The sequence below is a fragment of the Erythrolamprus reginae genome, chromosome 7, assembly GCF_031021105.1.
Source record: "Erythrolamprus reginae isolate rEryReg1 chromosome 7, rEryReg1.hap1, whole genome shotgun sequence".
NCBI classification, from domain to species: Eukaryota; Metazoa; Chordata; class Lepidosauria; order Squamata; family Dipsadidae; genus Erythrolamprus; species Erythrolamprus reginae.
In genome coordinates, this window is record NC_091956.1 from 6,437,137 (window position 1) to 6,452,537 (window position 15,401).

At 40.0% G+C, this 15,401-nt stretch overlaps 1 protein-coding gene across 4 annotated transcripts in view; it reads right to left on the reverse strand.

Annotated features, from left to right (window-relative positions):
• Nucleotides 1-15,401, reverse strand: part of SLC4A4 (solute carrier family 4 member 4) — a 212,662-nt gene that overhangs the window by 133,519 nt on the left and 63,742 nt on the right. For all 4 annotated transcript variants that reach the window (XM_070756887.1, XM_070756889.1, XM_070756888.1 and 1 more), the window contains exon 3: nt 4,056-4,214. In XM_070756887.1, coding sequence (XP_070612988.1) covers nt 4,056-4,214 — 159 coding nt within the window. The remainder of the gene's footprint in view (nt 1-4,055; nt 4,215-15,401) is intronic.

The window sequence follows — 15,401 nt, forward strand, 5'->3', positions numbered from 1 at the left end:
AATAATAAATCAAAAGAAACACCTGGATAATTCTTCTATTTTGGATTTACAAAAGAAGTCAGTTAAAGCTTGCATAAATCTTATTAAAAGGGTTTTAAAAAGAAGAAAAGAAATCAAATTATATGACATTATTTGAATGGACTAGATATTAAGTTGTTATTTGTAAGTCAAAGGGATATAAAGTTGGTTTATTTGATCATGTTTTTCTATTGGATTATGAGTTCCCAAAAAATAAAAGGCTATTTCACTCTGAAGTGCACAGGAGAGCTATCACAAATGTAGAGGTAAATTTGTGATAGCTCTCCTGTGCACTTCAAAGTGAAATAGCTTTTTATTTTTGGAGAACTCATAATCCAATAGAAAAACTTGATCAAATAAACCAACTTTATATCCCTTTGACTGTTCGAAATTATAACGGCACTAGAAAAATTGACTTACACTTACTAGCACTTACAACTGTTGCAGCATCCCGACAGTCATATGATCAAAATTCAGATGACTTAACAACTATGCATTTATGGAGATTCTCAGTCATCCAAGTCACAGTTGTCCAAAATGTGCTTTTTCAAGAGGCAGCTGGACTTCCCTGGTTTTTTTTTTTATTTGAAGACCTTTTGCTCCTCATCCAAGCAGCTTCTTCTGCCCTCTTTGAAGGAGGACAACTTCAAAGTTTAACAATGTTGTGATTCAGCCTGAGGCTTCTCAGGGACCAGCTGTGTCTCTGCTGGCTCCATGCCCGGAGGAGGATGACAGCGCAGAGGAGGGGGCTGAACAGTCGGACGGGGGAGAGGAGAGTCAGGAATGGGATGAAGGAGAACAGCATGAGAGCCCCGGGGGGGGGGCTCTCCCCAGCCAGTAGCTTGGAGTCATTAGGTGATGATGCACAATCTGTCATTGACATGAGACAGAGACGTTCAGAGCAACGAAAGGAGCAGTTAAAGAAATATTTTCACCATTGAATTAGAAACATCTGGGTTTGGGTGTGGTCCTCATCAGCAGGGTTTAAAAGGCAGGCAAGGCCTTGAAGCCATGTGGAGTGTTATCAGTTGGAGTTGCGGTGACCTGTTTTGATTCTCAGTGTCTCTGATCTTGGCTTGTGGCCTCGCAGTCTGGAAGACTCGTGGGAGGCGTCTGTTTGCTATCTACAGCTTCGTCTTGGCAGCAAGAATCTGGTATTGCTTCATGGACTATTCCCTTCGTGTATATATTTGAAGTTCCAGCGTTTTTCCTGTTTGTAAGAACATATTCTGTTACCTGTGTTTTCCTTGAATTATATAAACTGCCTTTGCCTTTTACCAGTGTGTCTGGCTTCTCTTTTTGGGTTGGTATTGGCTTCTGGAGTGACCCAGACAGAACAAACAAGAAAGTCCAGATGCCTCTTGAAAAAGCACCTTCTGTGACTTCAATTTTTTATTTTGAAGATCCATCACAGCCTGTTTTGATAGAAACCTATGGTACTTTAGGGATAATGTGCTCAGAGTAAAAAGGAAATTACAATAAAGTTCTCTTATCTTAACCGATTTATCTATCTTAGGACCATGTAGAAGCTTTGCTCGCAACTTATATACAAGCAAGAGAAACTGCCACTCAATGGGATTGCTTTGGAAATCGAATTAAGACCTGTTGTGCAATCACCAAAGACCACACAGAGTGAATCTAAGGCTAGATGGAACATTTTTCAACCAGATATTAGAACACAAGAGTCTAACTAACAGTATATTGCTCAACCCTAAATTCATTTTGTTCCTCCTTCAATGTATTTCTTGGGCAGCTTCCAATCCTAATATTTGCCACTTAAGCATCCGGCATTTAGCTTATTAAATATATCCAAGAGATCAATGGGCCTATAGTTAGCGGAGTTGACTTAGTTATGTTTTTTTTTTAAAAAAATAACTTTTTGATTGATTTGATTGATTTGATTGATTTGATTGATTTGATTGATTTGATTTGATTTATATGCCACCCCTCTCCAAGGACTCGGGGCAAGCACTTAATTAATACAATTAATTAAAACTAGGTAAATTAATCTAAAATCCCCAATTATATTAAAAATCAATCATACCCATTCAGACAACAACTATACATACATTCATCGACCGGGCACTAAAATCTAATCGCCCCAAGTCTGGTGTCATAAATGAGTCTTAAGACTGTTACGGAAGGTGAGGAGGGTGGGGACAGTGTGAATCTCTGGTGGGAGCTGATTCCAGAGGGCCAGGGCCACCACAGAGAAGGCTCTTCCCCTTGGCCCCACCAAGCGACACGGTCGTAAATGCGAGGACTGGTTGTAAGTCACTTTTTTTTCCCTAGGGCGTTGCAAGTATGAAAAGTTGTTAAATGAATGGTTGCAATTCAAAGATTAGCTACACGGACAATGAAAGGAGTTGTTGGATTCTTTTCAGTGGCTACTAAATTAATAAATGCTGGATAGTAAAATGGACATTTAATACCCATTATTAGCTGGTCTAATAAAATGTTTAGCGAGGGTCAATATTCCAACGTAGATTGCTACCCTTGTCTTGGATACTGACTTTATAGCCAAATATTTTCCATCCATTAGCATGGATTTAATAATGTTATTTAGAAGCAGCGACAGAAGGGGAATCGGAACACGATAGAAAAAAATCTCTGAATAACACTGATTGCTGATGCTATTTATAATCTCAACAGTACAAGAAATATGTACTTTTTGTTTCCTGGACTTTTTATATCCCCCCCCCCCCCCCTTTAATATGCTTATTTTATCCATTTTAAAAGTACATTGCTCTGGATGCAAAATATGTAATAACAGATATGGTACACCAGTAAAAAAAAAAAATAGAAAATTTTCACAAAATAGTTTTGATACTTTTTTTTTGTATTAATTGCTGTCTTGGTTAGAAGAGTTGCAGAAACCCTGTAAAAAAAAATATATTCCCCAAGTTTGAAATCTGAAGTGATTTTTAGTACAGTGGTACCTCTACTTACGAACTTAATTCGTTCCGTGACCAGGTTCTTAAGTAGAAAAGTTTGTAAGAAGAAGCAATTTTTCCCATCGGAATCAATGTAAAAGCAAATAATGCGTGCAATTGGGGAAACTACAGGGAGGGTGGAGGCCCTGTTTCCTCTAAGGAGATCCCTAGAGAGGCCCCAAAGAGGCTTCTCCCGCCCTTCCCTGGCCCTGTTTCCTCCCAGGAGATTCCTAGAGAGGCCCCATGGAGGCTTCTCCCTGCCTTTTCCAGTTACAGTTTCGGAGGCTCGGGTTTGTCAGTGGAATATAGTTCTTGAGAAGAGGCCAAAAAAAATCTTGAACACCCGATTCTTATCTAGAGTTCGTAAGTAGAGGCGTTCTTAGGTAGAGGTACCACTGTATTTGGAAATCAGTACTTCCTTGCTGAATTTTGTGCAACATTTATACAATGTGCCTGCAAATTATTTATATTATACAATGTGCCTGCAAATTATTTATATTATACAATGTGCCTGCAAATTATTTATATTATACAATGTGCCTGCAAATTATTTATATAGTATTTCGATCCATTCTGAAGTGAGAATATAGTAAAATCGGGTTGTCAAAGCGTGGAACTCATTACCGGACTCTGTAGTATCATCCCCTAACCCCCAACATTTCACCCTTAGACTATCCACGGTTGACCTCTCCAGATTCCTAAGAGGTCAGTAAGGGGGCGTACATAAGTGCACTAGAGTGCCTTCCGTCCCCTGTCCTATAGTCTCTCCTATATCTCGTATTTCTTCTCTACTATATCCTCTATAACCTTCATTGTGTATTATTGTGTACTGGACAAAATAAATAAATAAATAATTTTTAAAAAATTATTTCAGTTTCACGGATGTACAACTTTGGCCACATTAAGACCTGTGGACTTCAATTCCCAGAATTCCCTAGCCAACATGGCTGGTTGGGGAATTCTGGGAATTGAAGTCCACAAGATCGACACCTCTGTTTTAGGTCGAATCTTTGCATTCTCTTTCCAAAGAAACGTTAGTGCTGGAAGTTGTATTTCCTGGGAGTTTCTCTTTTCCTGGGAAAAATGCAAAAGTCCGTTACTCACTCAGTGGCTTGAGGATGTGCCCGCCAACCTCATCGATATTTTCCGCATCTGATTCAGTGACTTTCTCCTTTTCTTTCCTTTCCTTCGGCCTCCTTCTGTGATGCCTTCTTCTCCGGTAACTCTTAGGAACATGAACCCCAATATAGACCGTATGGTGACCTGTGAAAAAATAAAGGTATTTTAGATTCTTCTACAATGTTCAGTTTACTTTACTTTACTTTACTTTACTTTACTTTACTTTACTTTACTTTACTTTACTTTACTTTACTTTACTTTACTTTACTTTACTTTACTTTACTTTACTTTACTTTACTTTACTTTACTTTACTCTAATTTAATTTAATTTAATTTTTATTAGATTTGTATGCCGCCCCTCTCCGGAGACTCAGAGCGGCTCACAACAATAATAACAATGTAAACAAACCTAATACATTTTTTTAAAAAAACATCTAAAACCCCATTATTAATACCATACAACACATACTACTGCTACTTCAGCTTCAACCACAACAACACAAGAGCCCACAACAGATTTAAACTTAATATTAACCGCTCCAAAATTGACTGTAAAAAATATGACTTCAGTAACCGAGTTGTCGAAGCGTGGAACTCATTACCGGACTCCATAGTGTCATCCCCAAACCCCCAACACTTTACCCTTAGATTATCTACGGTTGACCTATCCAGATTCCTAAGAGGTCAGTAAGGGGCGAGTACAAGTGCAATAGAGTCACTTCCGTCCCCTGTCCTATTGCTCTCCTATATCTCCTATACCTTTCTTCTATTCCTATATCTATTCTTCTATTCTTTCATTGATATGTTCCATTACTATATCTTCTTTTCTATTATTTCTTAGATATATTTTACTATGAGTATCTCCTCTATAACCTTCATCATGTATTTTACTATGTGTATGTCTGTCTATCTATCTATCTATCTATCTATCTATCTATCTATCTATCTATCTATCTATCTATCTATCTATCCCCACTAAAACCCTCATTGTGTATTGGACAAAATAAATAAATAAATAAAATACCATACATAAATAATATAAACCCAGGGGCTCAGTTTCCCCATGCCCTGACAACATATGTGGGTCTTCAGTAATTTACGAAAGGCAAGGAGGGTTGGGGCGGTTCTGATCTCCGGGGGGAGTTGATTCCAGAGGGCCGGGGCCGCCACAGAGAAAGCTCTTCCCTTGGGGCCTGACAGACAACATAGTTTATATCATATTAATATACTGTAGATTTATTGCATAAATAAAGGGGAGGGGGAGTCATTTTTGCACACCATGTAGGTGTCAAATGCAACAAATGAGCAGCACAACCAGAATTAATATTCATTGACAACACACAATAATCAGCATTTTTCCAATAACCTAACAATTTTTAAGAAGGTTTCTCTGCCTCAACATAAGAATGGTATACAGGTAGTCCTTGGTTTATAACCATTCGTTTAGTGACTGTTAGAAGTTACAACAACATTGGAAAAAAGTGACTTATAACCATTTGAATTCTGGTGTTGGAGAAGACTCCTGCAAGTCCCTTGAGACTGAAAGGCGATCCAACCAGTCAGTCATAGAGGAGATCAACCCTGACTGTTCTTTAGAAGGCCAGATACTGAAGATGAGACTCAAATACAGTGATACCTCGTCTTACAAACTTAATTGGTTCCAGGATGAGGTTCTTAAGGTGAAAAGTTTGTAAGACGAAACAATGTTTCCTATATGATTTAATGGAAAAGCGATTAATGCGTGCAAGCCCAAAATTCACCCCTTTTGCCAGCCGAAGTGCCCGTTTTTGCATTGCTGGGAGTCCCCTGAGGTTCCCCTCCATAGGAAACCCCACCTCCGAACTTCTGTGTTTTTGCGATGCTGCAGGGGAATCCCAGCAGGGAAATCCCAGCATTGCAAAAACAAGCGCTTCGCTGGCAACGGAAGTCTGGAGGTGGGGTTTTCCAGCAAAGGGAACATCAGTGAAATCGCAGCATCACTAAAACACCAAAGTCCTCGAAACCCCAACTCCGGACCTCTGTGTTTTTGCAATGCTGCGATTTCACTGAGGCTCCCCTCGCTGGGAAACCCTACCTCCAGACTTCCGTTACCAGCGAAGCACCCGCTTTTTTGCTGCTGGGATTCCCCTGCAGCATCACAAAAACACGGAAGTCCAGAAGTGGTGTTTCTCATGGAGGGGAGCCTCAGGGGAATTTCAGCAGCGCAAAAACGGGTGATTCACTGGCAACAGAAGTCTGGAGGTGGGGCATCCCAGTGGCAGCGGCTTGGGTTTGTAAGGTGAAAATAGTTTGGAAGAAGAGGCAAAAAAATCTTAAACCCCAGGTTTGTATCTCGAAAAGTTTGTATGATGAGGCGTTTGTAAGACGAGGTATCACTGTACTTTGGCCACCTAATGAGAAGGAAGGACTAGCTGGAGAAGAGCCCAATGCTGGGAACGATTGAGGGCAAAAGAAGAAGGGGACAACAGAGAACGAGGTGGCTGGATGGAGTCTCTTGAAGCAGTTGGAGTGAGCTTAAATGAACTCCAGAGGATGGTAGAAGACAGGAAGACCTAGAGCAGTGTTTCCCAACCTTTTTTGAGCCGCGGCACATTATTCACATTTACAAAAACCTGGGGAACATTAAGGGGGGGAGCTAAAAAAAGTTTGGACAAAAAAAATCTCTCTCTTCCTCCCTTTCGCTCTATTTCTCTCTCCATCCCTCTTTCTTTCTCTCTTCCTTCTTCCCTCTCTTTTTTGCTTTCTTTCTCTCTCCCTCCTTCCCTCCCTCTATGTCTTTCTCTCTCCCTCCTTCCCCCCTCTGAGCTTTGCTTCACGGCACACCTGACCATGCCACGGCACACTGGTTGAAAAACAATGACCTAGAGGAACATTGTCCATGAGGTTATGATGGATCAGACACGACTTAGCCACTAACAACAACAACATCAACATTTTAAGGGCTTGGCTTTTTCTCTAGAATGACCAAAGCCTCTGGATTTTAGAATTTAAGATGATGGATTTATAACTTCACACACAACAATATGGGCATTGTGAACACAAGGATGAAGTTAAGACAATGCTACTTTTGAAACCGAATATCCGTTCTGTGCCACAAAGTTTTCAAATGTAACAAAGTAAGGTATGCGGTTTACACCATCTTGGGCAACCCCGTCTTAAGAGACTAATCAGATATTTGCTTCATGTTCTGACCTTCTATCTTCTTCACTTAAAAGTGAATCTAAGTCTCCTTAATTGCACATAGAATGTAAACATGGGGATCCTTTGATGTGGTTAAACCATTCTCATTTACCCACTCCTTTCTCAGAGGTTTAGGGTGGAGAACAGCAGACTAGAGATATGTTGGTCTGAATTCGCGTTTCCCATAAACTTAACAAACAAGTTTATCATCTCTCTGGGCTATCAGATGCTTTCTATCTTCGGGGGCCACTGGAATGCTTTCACTCAAGCTATTATTTTCACAGTTATTCAGTTCAGCAAGTCATTAGGCTAAGAAATAGGATATAATAAATGCGTAGATTTGTAGCTCAGGGTGCAAGAAAACAACCTGTTGTGGTTAGCTCTGGCCCAGCTCCTGCCCCAAGGACTGTGGATGTGGGGGAGACATCCACATGCTGCAGGCCTGTTTTGCCCCCGATGGAATCTGCTGATGAAGGCTCCTCTGACCACAAAGACATGAGTGACAGGGAGGAGGAGAGTGTGGCAGACAGCTCAGAAGGAGATCAATTATCTAGCTCCTCCTTGGATTTCAGAACAAGACTTAATTATAGATAAGATATATACATGCGTGGAAATGGACGAACTCACTAACTCAATCAAGGGAAACAAAATCATGGAATCAAAACGAACATGGCAAAAATGGCATGAATGGGTTCAAAAGAGAATATATAAATAATATAATATGAAGCAATAGTACAATTGAAACAATCAACAGCTACCTTGTAAAAAGTTTTATTTACCAGTTAGTGAACGTAATAAATATTAGAATATAAGAGTATGAAATATAATGTATATAATGGAATGTAACAGATAAAAATATACTATAAGAATGTTAATAGAGATGGTTTATAATCTGTAAAACAGAATAATGTGTGATTTGAATTATATGTGAAAACTTAATAAAGAAAATATTTTAAAAAGAAAATGAGGCCACCTGTGGTTGGGTGGGGCTGTGGTCATTAGTGAGACTGCTATAAATAGCAGCCTGTGGGTTTGGCCATTGCGGAGGATTATCTGATCATTGTGTTTCGTGGCCGCTTTACTGACTTTGACCTTTTGTGTGGTGATTTTTCCCGGCTTTGAAACTAAACCAGAGCAAAGTGTGGTTCACTTTGTGAAAGAAGAAGGACTGTGAATTGCCTCACAGCTGCAAGCTAAGTATACAGAACTGATAAGGGACTTGTACAAATTACCAGTTTGTTTGGAGATGAGTGCTCTTTGCTATACCAAAAGAGGGCTTGGTTTAAGTGAAGTTTCATTATAAAGAACATTGTTTTGAATTTTCAAACGTGTGTGTGTCTGAAATTTGTACCTGTGAATTTTTGGGAGGAGTCTACCAGAGAGCCCAACAGAACACAAAACCAAACCCAGAAAACACCAAAGAGCTCTCAAACAGAATATACAGTAAGTAGGGGTTATTATCAAATGTGATGAGGACCCCATCTCATGGGCCTTTGCTGTCTTTTGTGTAGCAATCAACCCACTCAGTGAATGGGTTACTCCCGGTTCGGCCCAGTTCTAAGAACCGGTAATGCTGGCAGCTCTGTCCACATGTGCAGAAGCATCACACACACACAAGTGTGGTTGTGCAAACTGGTAGTAAGGGGTTTTAGAAGACTGATGGCAGAAAAAGACCTCATGGTCCATCTAGTCTGCCCTTATACTATTTCTTGTATTTTATCTTAGGATGGATATATGTTTATCCCAGGCATGTTTAAATTCAGTTACTGTGGATTTATCGACCACGTCTGCTGGAAGTTTGTTCCAAGCATCTACTACTCTTTCAGTAAAATAATATTTTCTCATGTTGCTTGTGATCTTTCCCCCAACTAACTTCAGATTGTGTCCCCTTGTTATTGTGTTCACTTTCCTATTGAAAACACTTCCCTCCTGAACCTTATTTAACCCTTTCACCTATTTTAATGTTTCAATCATGTCCCCCCTTTCCCTTCTGTCCTCCAGACCAGTGATTTTCAACCTTTTTTGAGCCGCGGCACATTTTTTACATTTACGAAACCCTGGGGCACATTGAGCGGGGGTGGGGTGGGGGGAGGCTAAAAAAAAGTTTGGACAAAAAAAATTATCTCTCTCTCTCTTCCTCCCTTTCGCTCTATTTCTCTCTCTCTCCCTCCCTCTTTCTCTCCCTTCCTTCCTCTTTCTTTCTCTCTCTCTCTCCATCCCTCTTTCTTTCTCTTCCTTCCTTCCTCTCTTTTTTGCTCTCTTTCTTTCTCCGTCCCTACCTCCCTCTATGTCTTTCTCTCTCTCTCGTTTCCTCTCTCTCTCTCTTGCTTTCTTTCTCTTGTTCTCTTTCTCTCTTTCTTGCTTTCTCTCTCTCTCTTGTTCTCTTTCTCTCTCTCTTGCTCTTTCTCTCTATTATTTTCTTTCTCTCTCTCTTCCTTTCTTTCTCTCTTTCTTTCTCTCTCTGTTGCTTTCTTTCTCTGAGCTTCGCGGCACACCTGACCATGTCTTGCGGCACACTAGTGTGCCGCGGCACACTGGTTGAAAAACACTGCTCCAGACTATACAGATTGAGTTCATTAAGTCTTTCCTGATAAGTTTTACGCTTAAGACTTTCCACCATTTTTGTAGAACGCACTGTCATTGATTTTCAACATTATACCCATGTTCAAACTTTTGCTACTTTTATCCTATTTTCTATTCTGTTATTTAAAATAGAACTTGCTTCCAACAATTAGTTATAAAGATTGTTTTTACAACTTTTAAAAACAAATTTGTAATCTAATTTCCCCCTGTAAATAATTTCAGTTGTAAATTAACGTCTGCCTATTAGCGTTTTAAAATATGAACTATTAAGAGGCAGTTATAACCATAAAAGTAGAAGTTTTAATCAATGCATCGTCTCACTTAAAACCAATTATAACTATAAAAATAAGAATGTTAATCAGTACCTAGTCTTATTTAAACCAGATAAGCCACATGACTAATTAAATTTACAATTTAAGTGCCAATAAAACAATGTAGAATCCAGTAAAAATAATATCATGGGACGTATTTAAGAAATAAGGCGCTCAGAGTCCGATATTAGTTGGGCGGCTCACAAATCCAATAAATTAAATCCAATAAATTTTAAAAAGCTGAAAATAATTTTATCTTCACCAGTTACCTCAAGGACTCTAAGCAAGGATCAGCAGGTATCACACAAATGAATAAAATGGGGGGGGGATGGGCCTTTTGGAAAGTTGGCAGTCCATTACTGTATATCAAAATAAAAGGGGCTAATTAAATATTAACCAATATTTAGCAATTATCCCCAACTAGTATTGTTATAATTGTTTTTATATAATTATAGTGCTTATAACCGATAAGAAGGCAATGTAGAAGAGACAATTATAAAAACAGAAAATATATGCTGACAGAGATTGCTATAAAACTATTCTACATTGTTATGTTCGTTCTGTTTTTTCTTGTTTTTTTCTGTTTTTGTTGTTTTTAAACGTGAAAAATGTTTAATGAAAAACTATTATTTTTATCGCATCCTGGACATAAACTGTTTCAACTCCTACCCTCAAAACTACAGAGCACTGCACACCAAGACAACTAGACACAAGGAGTTTTTCCTCCAAATGCCATCACTCTGCTAAACAAATAATTCCCTCAACGCTGTCAAACTTTTTACTAAATCTGCACTACTATTACTAATTTTTTCTCATCATTCCTATCACCCATTTCCTCCCACTGATGACTGTATAACTGTAATTTGTTGCTTGTTTCCTTAAGTTTTTTATTAATATTGATTGTTTCTTCATTGCTTATTTGACCCCCTATGACAATCATTAAGTGTTGTACTTCATGATTCTTGACAAATGAATCTACCCTGTGATTATGTGACCAAAAGATTAAGGAGAAGATCTAATTCCATTGGTAGCATATTGATGCCTTAAGGCTGTGGAATGACTATGACCCTTTTCTAAAATCAAACTGACCACAGAAGCCAAACAGATTTACTGAGATTTTGACCGTAACGGCCATAAACATTCTTCTAAAACCTCCAAATTCCCTATTGTCCAGGTTTAGAATTTTTTTTTCTTTCACAGATGTTTTTATCTTTAGAACTATCCTGACCTTCAAAATAGAAGTGTTTTAAACGTGACTATTCATATGTCGGTCCAATTAATGCATAAGGCATTTCTCATAGCCACTGAGAAATAGAGGCCTTTGATCCACAGGCTTATCCATCTGAATTTGCAAAAATGAAGAAAATGACAAGGGGATTGACTTAGAAAAAAATAAAGAGCTTTGCATATGTTCCGAACCAAGCTTAATTTGCTAAGCAAGCAAAAATCTGTTGTTTTGTGGAAAAGGAGAATATAGCATTAGATAAGTGTTGTGATTAGCTCTGGCCCAGCTCCTGCCCCAAGGACTGTGGATGTGGGAGAGACATCCACATGCTGCAGGCCTGTTTTGTCCCCGGTGGAATCTGATGATGAAGGCTCCTCTGACCAAGAAGACATGAGTGACAGGGAGGAGGAGAGTGTGGCAGACAGCTCAGAAGGAGATCAATTATCTAGCTCCTCCTTGGAGTCGGAACAACAATTAATGATACAGCCACGCATGCGGAGAGCGATGCATAGGCAGCAACAACTGAGAGATTATTATCAAAGAAAATGAGGCCACCTGTGGTTGGGTGGGGATGTGGTCATTAGTGAGGCTGCTATAAAGAGCAGCCTGTGGGTTTGGCCATTGTGGAGGATTATCTGATCCTTGTGTTTCGTGACTGCTTTACTGACTTTGACCTTTTGTGTGCTGATTTTCCCCCCCGCTTTGAAACTAAACCAGAGCAAAGGGTGTTTCACTTTGTGAAAGAAGAAGGACTGTGAATTGCCTCACAGCTGCAAGCTAAGTATACAGAACTGATAAGGGACTTGTACAAATTACCAGTTTGTTTGGAGACGAGTGCTCTTTGCTATACCAAAAGAGGGCTTAGTTTAAGTGAAGTTTCATTATAAAGAACATTGTTTTGAATTTTCAAACGTGTGTGTGTCTGAAATTTGTACCTGTGAATTTTTGGGAGGAGTCTACCAGAGAGCCCGACAGAACAATAAGGAATAGGATTCTTTAGTAGCCAAATGTGATTGGACACACAAGGAATTTGTCTTTGGTGCATATGCTCTCAGTGTACATAAAAAAAAGATACATTTGTCAAGAATCATGAGGTACAACACCTAATGATTGGCATAGGGGTCAAATAAACAATGAGGAAATTGAGGAGTCCCCCAAGAGTCAAGAGAGATGGATTTCGACAAGTATAAAACTTTGGGATCCTTGGTGCGTTATAAACTTGGTGGTTTTCTTGTAGACGTTTCATTACCCACCTAGGTAACATTATCAATGCTAATAAGGTTTTATATTCTTTTATTATGCAGGGGCTTGTCCTGTTAGCATTGGTACCAACAGTGTTACCTTCTTGTATATAAACCATCTTAACTTCTCTCCTGATAGATTAACCTGAATTAATAAATATATTAACATATCAACATTTGGAATACCAGAAAGAGCTTAATTTTAAAGGGGAACTGTTGCTTTAATGGACTCGCTGGAGCTCTAACAAGCAGCAGGTTGCTTCCTGGTAGTCGGGATAGAGACAATGGCTGGCTGAAAAACTTTGGGATTCATTTGTGCCAGCTGCAAACCACAGCCAAAAGTGTTGCGAGAGAACCTCAAAAATTGCAAAAGGTTCCAGGAAGGAGTTAGGCAGCCCTCTAGCTAAAAATCAGCAGAGAAAGAAACAACAGCCACTTAAAACTGTTGCAAAAAGAATAGAGTAACAAAGCTTGTTTCACAGTAGAATAAATATTACAGTGTTCCCTCGATTTTTGCAGGTTCGAACTTCGCGAATAGCCTATACCACGGTTTTTCAAAAAATATTAATTAAAAAATACTTCGTGGTTTTTTTCCGATACCACGGTTCTTCCTGCCCAATGACGTCATACGTCATCGCCAAACTAATAATTTTTGCAAATAAATAACAAAAAAAGTAATTATTGTTAATAAATAATTATGTTTATAAATATCAGGATCACTAAGTGTCTTATTCAAGGGTGAGTACCAGTAATAATGGTGAGTAAATTGTTGTTAAGGGAATGGGAAATGGTAATTTAGAGGTTTAAAGTGTTAAGGGATGGCTTGTGATACTGTCCATAGCCAAAAATGGTGTATTTACTTCCGCATCTCTACTTCGCGGAAATTCGACTTTCGCGGGCGGTCTCAGAACGCATTCCCCGTGGAAATCGAGGGAATACTGTATTTGTAACACTGATCTAAGACCAAGGGTAGGTTCTGGCTTACCTCGCTGCTGGTCCGCTACCTCACATGCCACATGCTTTGTGTACCTGCAAGCACAGTGCTAAAACTCCAGCTTCTACACATGCGCAGAAGCGAAAAACAAGATGGCGGCGCCTATGGCGCCAACAAGGGAGCTGCTCAAGATCCCCATGGACAATTGGTGGGCCACTGTGTGACACAGAATGCTGGACTCGATGGACTTTGGCCTGATTCAGCAGGGCTCTTCTTATGTTCTTATGTTCTTATATCATTTGGGGCACATTGCAAGTGAGCAAACAGAAGAATATAATACATAGATTTGAACTGACTAATGCAATGTTTCTCAGTCTTGGGAATTTCAAATGTGGACTTCAGTTCCCAGAAATCTACAGCCAATCATGTTGGCAGGGGAATTCTGGGAGTTGAAGTCCACACACTTCTTAAAATTCCCAAGCTTGAGAAAACTGGCCTAATGAAAAACACCAAAAAATAGGACGGTTATTTGCAGACTTACTTTCATGAGAAATGAAGTGACTCTGAATATCTTTTATCTAACTTTCTCGGAACATTCGGAGAAGAAATCACCTTTCATGCCAGCATTCCTGCTATTTGGCAAGCATTTTACAAACGGTGGAAGATTTACCGTACAGTGCAGTGAGATCATAGTAATGACAGGCAAACTGCGATATAATCCACATCCACAATTCTCCGTTGGGAAAACACCTCTATTGGCAGTTCCTACTTTAACTGAGATTTTTTTTTTTCCTTTTGAGGCCTCTCCCAGCTTAGGTAACATCACATATTAAGGAAAATATTGATCCACAATCTCACACACAGGTTCTTTCCAATGAGCAAAACAATTGTGCTGCATGAATCCCAGCGACCAGTTAGGTCCCACAGAGTGGGCCTTCTCCGGGTCCCGTCAACTAAACAATGTCGCTTGGCGGGACCCAGGAAAAGAGCCTTCTCTGTGGCGGCCCCGGCCCTCTGGAACCAACTCCCCCCCCAGAGATTAGAATTGCCCCCACCCTCCTTGCCTTTTGTAAGCTGCTTAAAACCCACCTCTGCCGCTAGGCATGGGGGAATTGAGATTCCCTTTCCCCCTAGGCCTTTACAATTTTATGCATGGTATATCTGTATGTATGTTTGGTTTTTATAATAATGGGTTTTTAACTGTTTTTAGTATTGGATTATTATTATATGCTGTTTTATTACTGTTGTTAGCTGCCCCGAGTCTGCGCAGAGGGGTGGCATACAAATCCAATCAATCAATCAATCAATCAATCAATCAATTCCATCTAAACCTTGCAGTGTGAAGAAGGAATGTGGCAATTCTTATATTGGGTAGTCAACCACAATTCGGGGATGCCATAGGTTCACCATCAGGGTCCTAGGTTGTGCCATGCATTGATGAAGTTGGTTGGCATAGGACAGTGATGGCATGGTGACATATGAGCCGTTGCCCTAACTCAGCTCCAATGTGCGTCTGTGCCGGCCAGCTGATATTTTTCTTGCTCAGAGTCTCTGGGAGGACATTTTTGGCATGCAGAGAGCCTTCGGGGGGAGGGAGGGCATTTTTACCCTCCCCTGCTCCAGGGAAGACTTTGGAGCCTGGGGAGGGCAAAACACGAGACTACTGGGCCCACCAGAAGTTGAGAAACAGGCCGTTTCCAGCCTCCAGAGGGCCTCTGGGGGGATGGGGGAAGGTGTTTCTGCCCTCCCCAGGCATTGTATTATAGGTGTGGGCACTCACGCATTCATGATAGCGTGCATGCGCGCTCTTTCGGCACCCAAGGAAAAAAAGGGTTCGACACCACTGGCATAGGAGAA